At 46.4% G+C, this 19,766-nt stretch overlaps 1 protein-coding gene across 3 annotated transcripts; it reads right to left on the bottom strand.

Annotated features, from left to right (window-relative positions):
* Positions 1-290: 290 nt before the first annotated feature.
* On the bottom strand, positions 291-19,492 carry WSCD1 (WSC domain containing 1). 3 transcript variants are annotated; one of them, XM_053995908.1, is made up of 9 exons: positions 18,879-19,492; positions 11,964-12,653; positions 9,019-9,133; positions 8,353-8,537; positions 5,561-5,682; positions 3,411-3,576; positions 2,749-2,913; positions 1,882-2,082; positions 291-850 (listed from the first exon to the last, which is right to left on the bottom strand). In XM_053995908.1, exons 2-9 carry the CDS (start codon positions 12,385-12,387, stop codon positions 498-500), a joined length of 1,731 nt encoding a protein of 576 aa, XP_053851883.1. In that variant the 5' UTR covers positions 12,388-12,653; positions 18,879-19,492; the 3' UTR covers positions 291-497. The 3 variants fall into 3 exon arrangements, with proteins under 3 accessions (XP_053851883.1, XP_053851884.1, XP_053851885.1); XM_053995909.1 differs by lacking the exon at positions 18,879-19,492 and adding an exon at positions 18,604-18,662; XM_053995910.1 differs by lacking the exon at positions 11,964-12,653 and having other exon boundaries at positions 18,879-19,485.
* Positions 19,493-19,766: the final 274 nt, after the last annotated feature.

The raw sequence follows: 19,766 nt of genomic DNA, 5'->3' as shown, positions 1-19,766 counted from the left end.
GTGTTTTTCCAGGCTGGACTGCCTTGGAGTTCCTCCAGGGATTTCAGGGATGAGGTAGGAGGTATGATCCTACCCCTGCTGGGCCCGGAAGGACTGGGGTCCCCCTTTGCCCCTGTTCTCCAGGTCTTCCCAGCTGACCATTTCTAGAACCAAGAGCACTGACCATGGTGACATTTGGCCCTGGTGTCCCCCTAGACACACCATGACTCTCCAGATGAAGAGATGGAGGTGCAGAAACCTGTGTCAAGCCCCTAGCACAGGTGGCACTCCTTCTCTGCCACCCCCTGCCTTCACAAGTATCTTTGCTATAACTGCTAAAGAGGTCTGGTCTTCTTCTTCTTTTTTTTTTTTTTTTTTTTTTTCTTCTTTTTTCTTTTTTTCTTTTTGTTTGTTTGTGGGGTTTTTTTGTTTGGCTTTTTGTCTGTTTTTTAAGAAAAAAAAAAAAAACAAACCACAAAAAAACTTAATTTTAACCACAGCAGTGTGATACCAGCCTATCATCTTGGCACATATTCCCTGGGCAGCCCTGAGAAGTTTCTTCCCCTTAGGGCTTCGTCCACTGTCAGGATGTATCTGTTGATAAGAGCTTTCATTTCCTGGGTGAATGGCTCAAAATTCTTTTGCTTAGCACCAGACCGCTTGAAATTCCCGTCCCTGTTGTTCTCCACACAGAGCAGCCGGTCCTCTGTCACTGTCACGTTCAGAAACTCCACCATCTCCTTCAGCTTGGGGATGAGGCTCTGCTTCAGGTCCTCATAATGGACAACGAGCAGGCGCTTCCCATACTTCAGCCACTCCAGGACATGGGAGGCCCACCAGGAGGCATAGCTGTTCACAAAATCCGGCCACTCTGGATGACCAGGAAACCATGAAAATGAGACACTGTTAGCCATGCTGCATGTTAGCAATTTTCATTTGCTTTAGACATTAATGATACCTTGATCTCTATTTGCTCTCTTTGATAATTTAATTTCCTGAAGTCAAGACAGTCCTAGTAAAAGCTTTTGGGCTGGACAAAGAGCATTTGTGGCTGAAATATAACAATTTGCAGTTTGCAGTATGGGAAAGCCATTCCCAGCAGACTTTTTCTTTTTTCTGGGGGCTATTTTGTCAGTTTTTGATGAATAGGTCTTGAGTTGTGACTGATGAAAGGTGATACATCAGCTTAGGAAACAAATGTGCTGTGACACAGGACACTTTTTCCCCCAGTCCCCTGCCAAGCCATAGCAATAATGCCTAAAATATGTACAAGGAGAAATGGAAGCCAAATAGCTTTTCTGCTGCAGAGTCTGAATGCAGCAGTGTATCCAGTGGGGAAATTGCAGTCACCAGCCAGTTGCCAGTCAAACATGTGAAGTCTGGCAGGCAGGTTCTGGAGCCTTTTCATGTGTTCAGGGGACACGGAATTTCAGGTCCACTTATTGCTATTATGCTTATTTTTCTGCAGTGCAGTAGCACCTGTGCAGCGCTGTAAAATATCCCTCATGAAATGTCATGCTCCATTGGATCCTCCAGATCTAAAGTTAGATTTCTCATGGTTATTACATGCTGTAGGGGCAAATTTTCTTTACCTCAGCCTGGGAAATGGGCTGTGCACAGGAGTATTGTACATGGACATGTTTTCTATGCCCAACAGTGCAGTGATGTTCCTGTGTGCCTGTGGCAATGGTGTTGCACTCCCCTCCTCTCTGGGGGTGGACATACAGAAAGACCACACTGCTTCCACTGTGCAAGTGTCAGAGGTTTTGGGATTGATCTCAGCTGTGGCAGGACTCAAGTCCCACCGAATTTGTTAGCAGCACTCACTCAGGTCCTAGTCCCCCCTTCCCAGCACACTGAGGAGATGGGTTTCAAACCTGCCTGTGCTGGGGTAATGCTCACCTTTGCTCTTCCAGTTGCGGTCAGTGGCATAGCCCAGATGCCCAGCGTATTTTCTGTTGAACTCTGCCATCAGTGATTTGTATGGGTTCCTTATCAGCAGGATTGCTGAGTCGAACATTTCAATCTCTGTCTTGCCACTTTCATGTGTTTTCACACAGATGGTCCTTCTACTTCTCCAGTGGTCTTTTTCTCCTTTAAAACCTGTTTTACGAGACAGGATTGTTGGCTATTTTGCCTGATTTTATGTCTGTGCCTTTTCCCACTAAATCATTCCCTATGGTAGTGTAAAGTTGGTGTGACAGTACCAGTCAGCTAAACCGTGGTTGGAGCCCCAGCCACCACACTGGGCACATGCTGTCAGCCAGTCTATTCCTCTGCTGGGGGAGAGGAATCCTCTGCCCCACACTGCAATGAGGCAGCTTTTCACAGGGCCAGTGCTTGGTGCTTACTGAACCTCTGCCGCCTCAGGATGCAGTTTTCCCAGAATAATTAGTAATGTTTGAAAATTTAACCTACATGTTTGCTGAAGGGTCTTACCCACAGCGTTTAGGTAACTGGTCTTTGGGACCAGCCTGCCAGGTGGGAGCAGTGTGTGCACAGGGCACCAATGCAGGCAGTGTGCCCGTTTGCAAATGGAGAGCCTGGCTGCTGGTGTGTTGGCAGCTGCCTGTCAGAGCAGCGTGCTGCTGGAGCTGTCCCTGCTGCCATCTGCACTGCGGGAGGCTGCTCGGGCCAGGCGTGTTTAAATTGTACCATCATGCCAACAGCAACAGCCATTGCTGGCTCAAGCAGAAGGATGACAGGGCAATAAGTAAAGCTCTGTGCTTTGGAAGGGCTGCCTGTGTCCCATCTCTTGGGCCTCGATACCTTTGTTGTAGAGGGCTCCATCAAAGTAATAACTTCCTGTGTAGTATCCTGTGGCGTGCTCTATCAGGTGGCGTGCCCACGTATTCCCAGCCCCAGGAAAGCTTGACAAAGCAACAAACACTTTGGATTTGGTTGTTAAGAATTTCCTGTCCGTGCAGCGGGTGTCTGTGAGGAGAGAAGATACTTCACTGTTAGTATAGTAGCTTTTTAATAATTCCACAGACAGCTCTTGATTATAGTTTATTGCTTCCTCCTTCTCTCTCTTAGTAGTATAGGGTATGAATTTGGTCTGGTTATGAGTCAGCTACTTCCTAAAATTAATTCAGATCTATGAGGCCAAAGAGATTATCCTCAAAGAGGTTTCTGCTGGTTTTGTGTAAGGTAATGCTTTTTTGATAAAGCTGCAACAAACCATTGTACTTGCCAGCAAGTTGTCTTAAAAGGTGTTGCGTAATGAGAGAATGGAAAGATGCATCTTCACGAGCATGATTGCAAGAGGGGAATTTAGAGAAAGACTGTTTCCTAAACTCTTGCCCGTATGGTGATATCCACTAGTGTGGCTCAGACTGCTGTAAACGAGATCACTTTTACCCACTGCAGAAGGGGCAGAGGGGCTGTTCCCAGCAGCGGTTGCCCTGGCACGGTGAGGCTGGAGCTTGTACCTTGCACAGGTGTCTGGTAGACCAGGCAGTACTCTCCCCCAGCAGTGCTGCTGGCATTGTGGGTCCCGCTGCAGTGCCGCCCGGCCGTGCCCTCGTGCAGCGAGAAGCGCCTGGTGGGGTATCCACAGTAGCATTCCTGCCCTCGGATCACTGCCAGCGGGAACTCCTGCAGAAGAGGGAAAACGGATCAGTGTGTAAATGCCATGGCATCAACAGCCTGCAGGGAACGATGCTGCCATGCAAAGAAAATAAATCTTCACAAGGCCACTGTCAAGATCAAAGCATTGTCATTCTAAAGCTCATGCTACTTTCCTGTTACTGTCTTCGTATTTGTAAATTTTGAAATTCACCTTGCTTCTAGGTAGGAAGCCTACTAAGGTGTGCAATCATGAGGAAGTTAGTGTTGTCTGCAAGGAATAAATTCCTAAGGAAAATGCTTGTCTGTAAGAAGTGGTTTTTAATTGATTTAATGCAGAGTAATTCATGTTTTGGTGTACCAATCTTACCAAGGAAGGGTAAGAGGCTGCAACGCTGTGTAGTGGTGGGGTACCGAACTCCAGCTGCTGGGCTAATAGTGGTAAAAATTAAAACAAGTTTGAGGGAAATGTGCTAAATATTTGCTGAAGAAATTAGCAGTTGCTTACTGGTCCTAAAATTCAGGTTTTCTACTTTCAGGTTTACCAGAAAGATTTGGGTTGCCTTAGAGTCCTGTGGGCTCTCTTGGTGGCATGGGGCTGTGTGGGCGGGCAGAAGGCTGAAGGAGTTCAGGGAGTATTTGAGTGCAGAACGTTCCAGTCCATCTATTCCATATCAACACTTTTTGCCTTTTAAAAGTCTTTTGGAGTCTGGGAGCATGTGACAGGACTGCTGAGCAGCTTATCTCTTGCTCTTTCCCATGCATTCATCCTCTGATAAGGAGTCAAATGCAACTCGTGTGCTGTGTGTGCCCAACAGCCAACATTTACTTAGCGAATGAGATATGACATTGTCAAAAGCTATTTACAGATTTGATCCAAGGGCAAAACAGTTCTAGGTTTGCCTGCAAACAGAAATTTTTCCTTTACAATGAAGCAGCGTTTCTCAGTTTGAGAAATTAGTAACTGTCCCTGCCCTCAAACACAGCCTAGAATAAAAGTGTTCTTTGTACCTCATGCCAAGTAGCCTCTGCAAGTGATGAACTTATCTGTAAGGCTGGAGGTTCTGTGAGGCAACAAAATAACTGCTCCTCTGTACTCCTGCATCTTCAGAAAGTGGTCAGTGCAGGGTGTCAGTGGCACAGTGTCTGTCCCCAGGGCAGGCTGACTCTCACCTGCACAACCTTGCCATGGCTTGGTCAGCACATGAGTGAGGAAGGAGAGAAACCTGAAGTGGGTTTTGCATGAGAAATCTCAACATTCTTCTAATATCCAGTCTAAACCTCCCCTGATGCAACTTGAGGCCATTTGCTTATTCCACGGGAGAGGAGATTGCACTGAGGCCATGGGTCCTGGTCAAAGCATTGTAATCAGCCAGCTAATAGTTTTAATCAATTTTGTGATGCTGCAAAAAGTAATTGAACTTTGAGTTTAGTGCATGAAGCTGAATGTGGCTGCAGGCAAAATCTGACCATTTAGTGAATCCTGTGTAGAAAAAATCAGCCCCATTAGAGTGGGGAGGAAGGGAAGGGAACCAAGAGCCACTGAAGCAGAGGGTGCCCTGCCTGTGGCCTGTGCATGGCTCCCTGAGTGGAGCGGGCTCCCTTGGAGGGCACTAGAGCTTCGTTTCGGATGCTGCCAGCCCACATCCACCCTCTGGCAGCACGTCTCTCCATGAGCTACAGCCACCTCCGCCGGGGGCAGATGTGGCTCAGGGCTTGATTGGAATGTGACACGGAAAAGGTATCGATTTCCTCTCGGTCGATACTCATTACTTGGAGCAGCTTGCCTGTGTATCATGTCTGGTGGCACCACTCCGATGGCTTTCCCTCCCGCCATCCCCACTCCAGCAGTTGGACCAGGCGCATCACTGGGTATTTACTCTGATGAGTTTTGTCCTTTAGAAACTCATTTGCAAATTCAAAGCTCTAAGGCACTAATCTCTGTCCTTCCCTCAGTAGATTAGAAATTAAAATAACAATAAAAGAAAGGATGTGAAATGAGAACTGTTCTTACTTTCTTGGAGCAAAATTCAGAGCACATCTCCACCGTCAAATTGGGCTGTATCAAAGAGGCTGGAAAGGTGTCTGTTAAATTTTCTGGAGCTCTAAAACATCCACGATAGATAACATTCCTCCCTGCGGGGATATGAAATAGATTTCTCTTAAGAAAATGATGTCCGTAGTATCCTGCCTCTTTCACAAAGAATAATATTAGGTTCAGAAGCCAAAAATAGTAAAATAAATTTCATATTATAAAGGCTGCAGAAATAAGAGAAACTATAATATACGCTAGAAAAACGTGTTGCAAATCCTGTGGTACTGAAAGGAGCACGTGCCTTTATCTTCGTACTAACCACGGGAAGCAGCGCTGCAGCACCGAGCTTGAGTTAAATTCCACCAGCGGAGGGCATTGCTATTGTTTGCAGGTCCTAGTTTCCTCTGAAGACCTGCTTTCCCCTCAATGAGTTAAAAGCCCTGGTAAAAATCTACAAAGCTTCTGCATTAGAAAAGGAAAGGAACGTAAATGACTCCTGAAAACCCCGTCATCGGACCCACCTTCCTCTTCAGCTGCCCCTCTGCTCCCACGCCTTTTCGGGCCAAGGGAGTTTGCTGCAGCCTTTCAGACTCTAAACCGGGCTTTTGTCAACTGCTCAGGGAGGTCAGCTTCCACTGTGTCTTCAACACCAGCCTCAGATTTCACCTGCTTCTGTAGAAACACCACAGAGCTTGGCACTATTGCAGTTGCTCCCTTAAACGGTATTGCCAGAACTGATGTGGGAAGTGAGTTGAATGACAGGAGAGACGTGGTGCAGTTATGAAAAAAAATAAAATTGGTTCTGCATGAATTTCTTGGCAGAAAAGGCCAGACTCTCTAGCAAGAGCCTAGAGCAATCTGAGGAGAAGCTGCTTAAATTTTGTTCTTGTAACTATTCAGATCGTTTACTAGAAGCAGAGCTGGATCTCTGAAATGACTCGGGTGATGTGAAAATAAAATAATTCCACCCAACCTGAAAGGAACAGAAGTCTACTTAGGACCAGATCCCTTTGAGCATGGCAACAAAGAATAAAAGGAGTGTTTGGACTTCTCAGAATGTTCTTGAAAGGTATTCTACTAAATCTCACACTGATATATAATTCCTGAAACAAAATGTTTACAAATATGTTTATATTTATAGAAGACTCTGTTTTCTTAGTGGTCAGGAAGAAAGCTTGACCTGCCTACACTGGCATCAGGAGGGAGCAGGATGCATCCATGGATTACACTGGAAACAGCCGGGTCTGTGTGGTCTGCCCACTTTTTTGGGGGAAGGACACCCTGAGGCAAGCAGGACTCTGCCACAGCCACGCTGGCCACCCCAGCCACCCTGGCCACCCTGGCTGCCACAGCTGCACACTCTGGGCTTCCTTACCATGGCATGGGGGCAGGAGTCAGGGTGTCCGGGGAACCACGGTGGGCAGAGGGAGGGGAGACACAGAAAGGGGAGGCATCAAGCCCTGTCTGGGAAGGTTTAAGTGGAGATGTCACTGACTCTGCTCCGTGTAAAAGACTTATGTGAGGTCTGTGTTCTACAGTACACAGTGTAAATCATGGGGGCCTTTACAGTCTCAGAGTTACTTTCTAGCATACTTGTTCATTGTGATTAATACTTCTGTTGGCCCCTCAGCTGGTTTGTGTCAGGGGGATTCTTCAAACAGACAGCTATCAGGTGTTACTAAGGGCAAGAAAATTACAACTCTAGCTTCAGGCTAGACTAATTTGAGGAGTAATTCATTAATACTTAAAAAAAAATTAAATGCTGTCTTTTCCTGAGGAATGTGTATATATATTTCATACTGGAGGTTTAAACAGTGATGCATGTCCTGGGAAACCTGCCAACATGCCTGTCAGCCTGACAGTAGCAATTTAGGTCTGTGTACCTTCGATATATAATTTATATGTAGCTGGTTGGATTATTGTACAAACCTTGACTTATCTTTAAGAAGAAATGAAAGACCATCAATACTGGCACAACCTAAGGTCTTGGTGCTTCTTCTCAGCCAATAACATCCATAAGGTCTTGTGAGCTTGCCAGTTGCAAAGAGTGATCAGCAGCTTAGATCTCGTATGTGCTTTGTGTTTGCCTAAAGGTTTATCCATTGAGTGCCCCATGGAAGCTAATTGAACGATGGGGTAGTGATGGATTACCTAAAGATGGAACAAAATTCCCAACTCCTGCTGAAACAGAACTCTATGGAAAAACAAAACTCTGGTCTTATTTCTCTTGGGAAAGGGATTGATGTGGCTCTTTCTGACATCCACTTATTCCTTGCAGTCACATATTACTCATTTTGTTTAGGATCATCTGAGCGTAGGGTGGCCTTGATCTGAGTCATTTTCTGCCCTCCTCTTACAGGGCACCTCTTCCAGGCTATTTTCTAAGCGCACATGGGTTTGTACCCCTTCAGTAGTTACCAAAGGGAGTGGTTTTTTTTTCAGCTGAAATTTTGCTTCTGTTGCAGTCACTCTGCACTGTGTTGTTTCCTCCCTGGTGACAGGAACCTCGTCGGTGGCAGCCCCAAGGCAGCGTGCCAGGCACATGTCCCCGCTGTGGGCTAGTGAGCAGCACTGCTATTCTGGGGAGGAGCCAGGGACCGGACCAGCAGCAAATGGACATTGTGCCCTTCAGGCACCTTTGTCCTTTGCTGCTTCAAACTCTGGTGACAAACGGAGTGAGACGAGCAGCAGGGACAGCCCCTGTAGCCAGCCTGGCCGTGACATCTCTCCCTCGTGGCCTCCCTCCCCTGTCCGGTCACACGCCCACTTACGTGGCCTGGCTGCTGCCCGCAGCTGCTCCACGCCGTAGACCGAGAGCCGGTTCACCCCCCCGCACACGGCGCCCTTCTCCCCCTTGCACTCGCTGTTGCACTCCTCGGGCTTGGCGGCTGCAGCTGGCAGCGTGTTCCCACAGTAGCACTCTGCTCCGTATGCCAGCCCTGCGTAGCTGTAAGCTCTGCAAGGACAAACACCAGCCACTGTCACAGAGGGGCCCGTCGGCTCCCCAGTTGGTACCTGAGGAAGGGACAAACCTGTCCCCATGTCCCTGCATACAGCCTGTGCTCCTGCTCTGGAGCTGAGTCCATCCTGGAGACAGCGTGGCCTCCTCAGCAGGGGCAGCCCCTCAACAAGATATGGCTAGAGACCAAAATCTATCAAAAGATAGATATCTTACAAAGACTATTTAAACAAACAGCCATTTTTGTCCAGGACAATAGAGAATATAATGTAAGTAGCCATGGTGCCATAGAGAATAGGCAGCAGCGCAGCAGTCTGCTTCAAGCAGAGAAGCAGAGCTATGCTGTGCCTGAAGGTATGAGATAATCACTGTTTTCATAGATGCCGTGTGTTTAACATAGGAATGCTTTTCCCATTTCAAATTCAGTTCCACTTATTGTCAAAAAAGAGAAAACTTGCAGTGAAAAAACACCACTCACCTCTCAGCACAAGCTTCTTGACAGTGAGCTACTGTCATTTTTCTTAAGTCATAAAAGACAGCTCCCTTCAGTGTCCTCTCCCTCGAATCATGAGTGAAGCAGCCCATGTAGGTGCCTGTGTGCATACAAGACCAGGGTTAGGCAATGCATATGGGACGTAAGGAAAAACCCATCCCAGGCTTATCCAGTGCCTCATGCTGCAAGCAGGGCTGTGTTTGGTCAAGTCCCAACCTGTCTGGGGTCCCACACCCTCTGCAGTCCTCTCCATTGCCACTGACCCTTGGTAAGGGGTCAGTGCCATTGTCCCGTGGAAATGGGCAAAAAGGAAATGAGACTTTCCCTTCCACAGCTTCCTTTCAGCAGACCTGCCATTGCATACCCATGCACTGCCATTGCAGTCCACAACCCACCCAGGACTGCAGCTCCTGCATGCAGCTGCTGTCTGCTCAACTCCCTCCTTTGAGTGACAAAACAGGGCACTTCTCTAAAATACAGGAGAATGTAGCCTTCAAATGCTAAAAACTTCCAGAAATCCTCTTGGATTTCTCCCAAGTGTTCTTTAAAATCTCTAGCTGATAATGAGATGGTGCAAGAGAAATATTAAGAAAATCAATTTTCTTTGGATATAGAGAGTTGCATTAAAGCTGTAATGGAAAGATAAATTCACTTTTAACTAGGCAGCACAATGTAGCCATCACACTGAGCTATCTCCTCTCTGGTGCAAAGGAATCTCTTCAAATATGTCTTGTTTTACTTAGCATAGGAAAGATAAATGTTTCTCTTAGACTGCATTCAGTGCTCAGCCTAATTTTTGTTGTCGTGAACAAAATACTGTAAAAATCCAGCCCATTTTTTAATATACAATTGGAATGTTGATGTGGAGTCCCACTATTATACAACAATTGTATGTCTATAAGTACATTTTATCATCAAAGTATGAAGGAAAAAAGGAAATTTTATCTTAGAAATAACAACATTGAGATGATAACACAGGGAAGTTAAATAATGTAAGCACACATTAAATAATGTGGATAGGAAAAGAATATATGGTGAAAAATGAAATGAAAAAACATTATATTAAATAATCCACAAGAAAAAGGAAGTTTGAGTTGCTCTATCAGGAGTTTTTGGAGCTAGGAATAATAAACATTTAAATATTACAAACACAACTGTAGATTCAAAGACCTGCACACTGTAATTTGCCAACGTGTAATTAGAAAATTCACAAGCTGTGAATACACACCCCCAGCACACCATTAATGAGGTGGGAGTCACACACTTGAAACAAAGATGCTCCACATTTTCCTGGAGACTTTTGGGTACTTTGTCTCAAACCTGTAGCAGCAGAAAACTGAGGCTGTGGGGCCAAAGAGCCTGAGGGGGAGTCCTGGGCAGGCCAGGCACCTGTGCCCTCCTCCCTATGTCCCTCCCAAGGCACAGCCAGCCTGGCAGCAATTTCTCATTCACATCCTCCCACGGGTGAGTCACGGGGATGCCACAGTCTCAGAGTAGCATGTCATGTCATGTCATGTCAGCGATACAGTCCCTGTCACCTCTGCATCCTGTTCAATGGCAGAACCAGGCATGGGGAACTGCAAAACTCCATCCACTGGGAGCAATCAGAATAGAAAACTCTCATAGTTGTACTAACAGTATTTGTCAGTGTCTCTGTCAGGAAAAGTATGGTCCCTACCCGGAGCCACTTGCAACGTCAGCAGGTGAGCCTGACCTGGAGACAAAAAGGAATTTTTTTCCTCACCAAAGGCCACGTGCTCCTGGGTGGAGACAGAGCGAGGCAAACTGAGCTGGGAGATTCACAACAGGCTGGGGACATGCCATTGTTTGTGGCTTGGGTTAAGGGTCTGCCTGGGGAAGCCTTTGAAGGGCTGGCTAGCAGCCCCCGGGCAGAGCTGCACTGCCTCAGAGCCACCACAGCCTTATTAGGATGACACCCACGAGGGGTGCACAAGCCCAGCCTCCATGGTCAGGCAGCGCTGCTCTACCAAGCACGAACCACAGGGCATCACTGAAACATCATTAAGCATTATAAGCACGGAGGAGTTCATTAGGTCTTGAAAGGGATCCATAATGAAATAACAAGCCTCTAAGTTTACTAGAAATGAATTGGAGAAGATAACATGCTCTTCGTAGGTAGTTAAGTTTTAATTAATTACCTTCAAAGGCATTCCAATGCTTGTTAACAATATTGTTATTAATAATGTCCCTTCATGTTCAATCAGATATTCAAATGATGCATATTTTAATCTACAGTTCAATATGGTGAGATGTACAAATAAATAGTCCTTCTGGCCCCTCTCATCAGTAGCTAGAACCTCAGCAAGACCCTGGCTGAGCAGCTCTCAGTCTGTCCCCTGCCACCAAAAGCTGCCATCAACAGGTTGTTCTGAAGCATCGGTGGAGCAGCTCCAGCTTGGAGCTTCAGGTAACTCCAGCAGTTCAGTTTGCCTGACTCACACTGTATGACTCATCTCCCACCACTATCACCTTCTCATTCCCATTTCTGACAATTCCCTCAGTAAGTAGCACGATGTGGCACCCATTTTGTGGGATTTTGTGCCCTTTTGTTTGGGCAAATTTATTCAACAAACTAAAAAGCAGTGCTGAAATGTGGTGTCTAGTCATCCAGATCCCATTCCTGTTTTATTATCAGTGAAACATCTCCAAGAACAACTAGTTCTTCTAAAAGGCAAAGCATCAAAGATTATAACTCAATACTTTGCTGCTGCAGTGAGGGCACAGCAGTCACCCAGCATGGATCCTTTGTACTTTGGCCTAGGCATATGCCTAAGAACTGTTTTGAAAGTGGTGATGAGCAAGGAGGAAGGCAGACCTGCAGAGGCGTGCGGTGCTCGCCTGTGTCTGCTTGGGGTCAGCAAAGTGCAGGCTGTGCGTGAGCCAGAAAACGGGCAGGGTCCATCCCTTACCTTTGTGTTCAACAGTGTGCTTCATTGCTTTAAATCCTGCTGTCTGCAGGGGCTCCTGGTCGCTGGTGAACCTGTGAAACCACCTTCTCCTCAGCTGCCTGAGCTCCGAGTTGCGGGACGTGAGCCAGTGCGGGCTGTGCCGCTGCTCCAGGGCTGGCTCCTGCAGCGCATCCAGGCCCACCAGCAGCCTGGGGCCGGGGGGGTTCTGCAGGGCCCTGGGGTCTATGATCCCAACCCTGCTCATCTCCTCCGGCACGGGCAGGGCCTGGTTAGTGGGGGTCCCGCGTGAACCTTGCTGGAGAACCAAGCGGGTCCGCTGCAGTAGCAAGAGGCTGCCAGCCATCAGGTAAGCTGCTGTGAGGAAGAAGAGCAGAAACTGGATCCGACGGAGAAACTTCTGTAGCCTGAAGAAAGCTTTGGCCATGCCCTTATTGAAACTGGCCCTTCACGCTTCCCAACAGGCCTCCAAATCTTCGCCTGGCCAGACACTCATTCCTCCCATAAGTTCAGCCCATCACTTCGGTGCCTTCTCCTGATGAAAAGCTTCTTCCCAGATGGCTGCAGCAGAAACCAGCCTGGTGTGGCACTGCTGCCAGCCTCAGGCGCCTGGCTGGCCCAGGGGCTCCGTGGGCTCCTGGGGCGATGCCTTCATCGTGCCCTGCCGAGCTGCCGAACAGCCAATGCTGAAACCTGAAGGACCAAGGGGTGTAAGGCTGGTTCACATCCAAATTGAAAACATCCACCATCAGGGTGACTTTCCCCCACCCACCCCTTTTGGCTTTATCTGAGCATTTCTCCATCTGTTGTTTATAATTATGCATGTTAAGAACTATAGTCAAATGAGAATGATTGATTGAGCTCAAGTGAGTTTCAGATCTTCAGACTTTTTTATTTTCTTTCTTTTAACTTGGAATGTACAAGAAATACCTAAATGATGAGGTTATTTCTCTTGGGCTGTTTGGAAAATAAGTTCTTTATTTTCTTTTATCAATAGCCAACATCTCCATCCTTTGTCACTGGATGAACAGGCATCTTTTTAGGGAGGTATTACCAAATTCCTTCCTTTCAGCTAAACAGTAGCTCAGCTACAAATGAAGATCAGAAGGAAACAGAAGTGTGGGTGTGTGGGAGGGAAAAAGAAATTGCATCAACTCACAATAGATAAGATAATAATTATTAATCTCTGCAGAACAAAGAAATTGGGCTTTATGTTGGAAGGATATTTGGGGATTCTGTGTGTGTTGCTTTAACAGAAATCAGAGATCCTGCTATATTTTTTTTTAGTGGATTTATATTGCCAACTGTTGATGTGGGAATGCATGTGGAGAAAAACTAATGAATGTTTGAAAAATTTTCAGCTCGAGTTCAGCAGACCTCTCTTGACTGCTGCTGAGCTTTGCAGCTTTAGTTGTGCTGATTTGTACCACGATGGGATTGTCTGGGCAAGAAAAGCTTCTTTGTACTCTAAGGAACCTTTAACCTCCCATGGCAAATAAAAGCTGGCATCTCCCCATAAATTCCTGTTTTCCCAGTCTATCCTTTCTCTTTGGAGCCAGACAAGTGTTGAGAAAAGATGCAGTGTTTTCCAGAAAAGAAAATATTATGACTTTTGCTTAGCTTGCAGTTGGGGCACACTCCTGAAATCCACAGTCCTGGCAATGAACATCTGCTCACTGTTTCTTGTTTCAGTTGTTGATTGAAAGTTGTAGATGCTCACTTATGCTGCTTTATTAAATAAATGCTACCAATTTAGTCTTCACCCATTCCCTTTTTCATTTGGTTGTGCAAATTCTTTCTGTCTTAGATAGCAACCAAACCAAAGATCCAAAACTTCTAGGACAAAAATAAATTAAGGCTCAGTTAAATCTTTTGTCAGTTGAGCCTGAATTCCTTTTGTGTGACCTTTTATCCTCAATTCCTAAATGAGGCTGTCACAAGCCAGGAGTCTCTGTCTCTAATCTTACAATTCAGGTGATCTTGGAAGAGCTGATTTAGGTACTTTTATTACTGGTATTTTTTTTTTTTAAGTACATGTATGCTGATTTTAATTGTAGAGGACTGAGTAATATCCAGAAGTATTCAATGTGCTGATTGCTACTCTTTCTCCAAGGGCTGGTGAGCACGAGCAGTTGCAAAGCAGTGCCAGGCTGTAGCATCTTCAGTGAATTCTGACTGCTCTCTCTACAGCAGAAGTTACACACCTCCCTTCGGATCAGCTCCAAAGCCAAAGAAAATGCATTGATTTACACCAGCTAAAGAGCTGACCCTTAGAGTTAAATCTCTGATCAATGCTGTGAGTGCTCAAGAATTGCAGTAAAAGGGTCAGATGGATCGAGACAAATGAATGGAAAATTAGCCATAATTAGATCCTGCAGGATGTTACTGCACTAATTCATCTGAAGAAATACTGTCTATGAGCATAGGTGGGGTTTGATTCACTAGTTGTTCCTGCCATGGGGCTACTGTAAACTTGAGCTGCTCCCAGTGGAGGCTGTGTGATCTGAAAGCAAGCAGTGTGCAGGTATCGGCCGCCTGAGGTTCGGACTGCGGATGCCCGTGCTGCGTGCAGTACCTTGAGGTGAGGCTGGGTCAGCAGGGCAGGAGCCCACGTGCCTCAGTGGCCAGGCTCCCTCAGCCCAAGGCAGCCCTGCCCAGTGCAGCTGCTGGGAACCCTCAGTGGTGAGGTGGCAATGGCTGCAGTCACACACCAGTTCAAAAGGTTTAAGATTCCCCCCCCCCCCCCCAGCAGAAAGATAAGACTAGATAAATATTATCAGATTTGCAGTAATTTCCACCCAGCTGTAATTCAGGGTTTCACAGCTCTTTTGGTTTATTCACCAAGAGAGATGCTTCAAGTTCTCAGATGAGTCCTTGTTGCTGGTGTTGGAGAGGCTGTGCTGGGATAGCTGGAGCTTTCTGGCTCATCAAGCAGTGCCCACAACTTGGCTGGAGAAGGGCCATCAAGACCATGTAGCAAAGGTCAGGCATGTTATGCTTGAAACTGCTTCACTGGCCCAATTTAGTCCCTTTTAATGCCACTTGTGTGGTTGGTCAGTGGATTTTGATAGTTTCTCCATGCTTGCAGTGATGTAAAATGGAACAGCTGGAGGCCACATCAGTGCCAGGATGAGAGGATCTGGCACTTGCCTGGGCAGCACATGGCAATGCCTCCTGGAGCCAAGGGTCTGGCCAATGCCTGCCCAAACAGCACCTGGGCTGGGCATAATGTTCTGCCTCCACATGAACAGGATGGAAAGGTTGCTGTGCATCAGCAGAACTGGGGAAGACACCCAAGGTATTGGACCTAAATTAACTGTGCAGCAGGCTCTGCATCCAAACATCAAGAAATGTTTGCAATTGCTCCTAGTGCTCTGCCAAGTTTGTTTATGTATTTGTTTGTTTAGTAAGGAGAAGCTTCTTCAGAGTCTCAAAGGGGTAACTTTGCCCTTGCCCAGTGGTTGAAAAAGTTTAAACGGTACAAGGTAATTTTGCTGCATTCAACATGATGTGTACCAATTACCTCCAGATGCACTCACCCTTAGAGCAGTTGCCATGACAGTACATTATAGTAAAACCCAACCAAATAAATAAGCAGACTCTCCGCCCACAACCACTGCTGCAAATGTGCAACTCAAAAATTAAATGTTGCTTTTTAGTGGGGAAATAGCAAAGTGCTGCTGAAATAAAAACTGTCATTTGATTTTTCCATAAACTGCATATTGCAATATCATCAAAGTATGCCTAAAAGAGCTGAAGTGCATCACTTTTGATGATGATATTTAAAAGGAAAGACTAAGGAGGAAAGAACTAGTATCTGTAATAGAAAATGCGGCATTTGTCTTTTTCATGCATGTTTCACCTAAAATGAATGAAGCGAAATGGAAGAAAACAAGTCTTCTATCCCTGTTTATCAGTTCTCACAGCCAAAGGGGGCTTAGGACCATAAGAATTGGAAGTTGTTAGTACAATCATAAAATTATAATTGAAAGGACAACGATGGATAATTGATGGGCAGTAAGAACGGTTAAATGGCAGAGGAGACCTCTAGGTGAAGAAGGCAATGAAAGGGTTAACACTGCACTGAAAAAAAGGGCAATAATTAGCACTGGAAATTATCAGCTTTGGGCATGGAGAGTGGAAGCACAGATCTACAGGGTGCTGGGACTTCAGCAGGGAAAGGATCTCTTGCCACCAAAAGAGTTGCTATAAGGAAAAGCAGATCAGTACCTTGCTTCCAGAGTGAACTCGCAAAATCTGACAGAGAATATCACAATAGGCAGCTGCATTAATGTATTTGTAGAGAGAAATAAAATAAACATGATCAAGTTCTTGGCAATTCTACTCTCCTAGCTGAAGGAGCATTTACAGAATTTTTAATGAAAGACTGAATATTTTCAGTGATGCCATGAATGCTGGTAAAGGCTGAAGACACTGAAAAACAGCCCCAGACTCGCAGGTGAAGGGTTGCTTAACTGAGGACTGTCCCTTGATGTGTGCTCAGTGCAGAAGCTCAGGTCAGTGCTGCATTGACAGCTGCAGGTCATCAAGAGTTGGTCCTTATCTAAAGACCAGCAGGATTTTGCAAATTCAGAGTTGTTGGCAAGGAAGCAAGATTATGTTTCCTGTTGTAAACTGAAGAGAATTGGAATCATGATTACTATTTTTAGAAAAATCCATCCCTCTTCCATGTCTCTCCTTCCTTTTGTCAGCTTTCTTTGAGGACAAATGCAGTCAGGCCTCAGCTGAAGGATTCTGTCTTGCAGCCTTTTCCTTGGAATACACGCTGCCATTTTCTCAGTGTTTTGGAAAGTCAAGACAAATATCAAATTGTGTGAATGCAAATAGGAAGTAAAACTCTTAAGCCACAGATTTGATGTTGGGACCCTGTCAACTATTTGCAGTTCCCTTTATTCCAATCATTCTGAGAAACTTCAAGCACTTCTTACAACTTACAAAGTTTTCCTCGCTAGAGGATGTGACTGTGCTGACCCCACACGTCTCCCTCCTTCCAACAAGGGAGGTCTGCCAACAAGCTGGAAATTAGGTAGAAGCACACAAATTTCTCCACATGCTGTGGTGACAAGTCTTGCAGCTTGAGAGGGCTCTCCAGAGAATTTACCATTGCTTGCTACACATGGGCTTGCTACAAGATGTAATCAGATTGCAAAGTTACCTTTGATGGTGAGATTGTGTTAAAACCTTTAAATAACACTGAACTGTGACAAATAAGAAAAAAAATATTTATGTGTAGTTAGCAGAAAGATGGAGAAAAACTCTACAGTCCATTAACTGGTCAAATCAAGTTGAAAGTAACACAAAATTAAAATATATATTATACCCTATTAATTCGACAAAGGAGGTGTTTTACAGAGACAGATAATTCAGCTTTGGAAGGGAAAGGCAATGCCACAGAGCACAGCTACAGCCTGAGGCTGGAGAAGTTGGCACTAACTTGTGCAAATCCTGTCCCAGTGGCTCTTTCACCAGATATTCGGCTTTTTAAGACCAATTTTTTAGCATACATAGGTATAAATCCAGACAATAATGTTGTTGGTGAGCCTGAGGTGAGGGATGCAAAGGAGCCTGTGGGAGACAGATGGTCCAGCAAGGCTTATTGTGAGAGTGACGACTTGGAAAGTGCTCAGGGACAGCTTGAGCAGAGATCACACTGTGGTATTTCTCCATTAATCCCACACTTTTTACCTAGCTCAAGCCATAATGCAGTAACCAGCAGGACTAAATCTATGCCGGTATGGAAGAGATGCATGCAGATATATGCATACCCACATTTCAGGTGTACATGTGCATCCACATCCATGTGTGTGCATTCTGTAAACAGAGTGATGTGTGCTCCAGAGGTAACATACAGTCTGCTGTCACCATTCTCTGATAAACTGAAAGCTTTCAGCAAACTATTACTGTACCTCAAAAGCATTTAATTAACAATAAAACATTCATGAATGATGTACGTTCTTAGGTATTAAGAGATCAACCACCCAGCAAATAATGCTCTATCTGCAGTTTCCAAAAGCTCCTATGTGGTCTGTGGCTGAAGTTTTGCACAAGAATGTTGTAACAAATGTACCATTTATTTATGTTTGCTTAGCCCACAGGGTCTATGGATGAGATCTTTCCCTGTGTACAAGGAAATTACTAGAATTAAAATTACACACAGCTCTGTAACTTAATCATAGGTGTTTTAGAAGTGTCTTTCATAAACCCTTCAATATCTGAATTCCTGCAACATTCACCTACTAAACATTGATAGAGTCTATTTATTCAACACAGTGATGGTTCAAAAACTGATGGGAGAAGCTGAGCATTCCAGCCTGCCTCACTAGGCTGTGACACACACACACACACTTGCAGTATCCATTGCTGACTTTTCAAGTATAATGTTCTATGGATGCTTGGGGAAGGGCATCTCGAGAGCAACCTGCAGTCTCTGTAAATAATGCTGCTAAGCCCCTTTACTTAGATGCTGTGGATTTAGTGAAACAAATAGTCATTGAGACTGCAATGAATGCTGATACCTTAGCGTCGAAAAAGTTGTCCGGTTATTGCTCGTGCCCAGGCCAGCTGGCACACGGCTCGCAGAGGCAGACACTGAACGGTGTAAGAAAAAGAGGAAAAACCTCACCTCTGTTTTGTGGCTGAGGAGCCCCTGTTGTAGCCAGGCAAAGTCCTGTGCAATCCAGTGAAATATTACAAAAGGCCGTAATGCATATCTGAAAAGCTGATAAATCCTGCTCCCTCTGCCCTTCCCCACTAATCCTTCTGCTGCCTCCCGCTTCCAGCGCGCAGAGCCGTAATCCTGCGCGCCCCGCTCGGTGCCGTGCCCGGGGCTGCGGCGCTCCGCTCCCTCCCGCTGCCCCTGTCGGGAACTCGCCCAGCCCCTCTCCGCGCCCCGCTCACCGCTGCCGCCGTGTCCCTCGAGAGGTCCCTGCGGCTCTCCGGGGTCCCTGCGGCTCTCCGGGGTCCCTGCGGCTCACCGGGCCGGGGCGCCGGGGTCCTGCGCCCTGCGGGAGCCGGCCGGAGGGAGCCGCTCCATGGCCTCCTGCGCCAACAGGCAGGATGGAAGCGGCGTCCGCCTGCGCTGCCAAAATCCTCAAGCACAGCCAGTGCGCTCGTGTTTCATAACGCTCCCCTGCCCGGGGAAGCAGCCTCTCCTCTAAGGCTGCTTCACAGCAGAGCTCTGCAGCCTTCTGCAGCTGCCGACGTTTCCAGACCTACCCATTCCCTCTGCCTGGGTGTTTGTCCAAGCGCACGGATGGCTGCATCGGCAGAGAGCTGAGTGGCAGCAGCAGCAGCGAGAAGCCCTAATGCGATCAGCTGAACGGATGCTCCCGTGTTTGTTTCTCGTGCCTCTTCCCACTAGGGGCACATCCCTTCAGATCTGCCCCTCTGGAGACCCGGACCCCTTCCCAACAGGTCGAGAGGGTCCCGGGAAAGCGAGTCCCTGACGGCCTGCCAGCACCAATTTTTCGGGCAGAAAATTGTTATTCTGGGCACAGGTGGCTGGAAATAAATTATTTATAAATGTGAGAGCTGAAAGGCAGTTGCTGGTGTCCTCAGGATTGCCTGCACTGCCACCTTCCCTGCGTGTTCCAGCTCCTTCGTGCTGCTGCTTCACATGGAGATTGAACAATTGATAATTATTCTTAAAGCATCTGCATTTAAATGGGGGCTGGCTGCACCCCTGCCTAGGGTTTTGAAATACCCTATGGTCTACACATATCTAAGGAACCTGTGGAGATCCATCTCTTGGAGTCAAAACAGTATGTGGATCAGAAACATCAGACC

The sequence above is a fragment of the Vidua macroura genome, chromosome 20, assembly GCF_024509145.1.
Source record: "Vidua macroura isolate BioBank_ID:100142 chromosome 20, ASM2450914v1, whole genome shotgun sequence".
Classification (NCBI taxonomy): Eukaryota; Metazoa; Chordata; class Aves; order Passeriformes; family Viduidae; genus Vidua; species Vidua macroura.
Note: the sequence above shows the minus strand (reverse complement) of the source record. Positions and strands in the feature narration are given on the sequence as shown.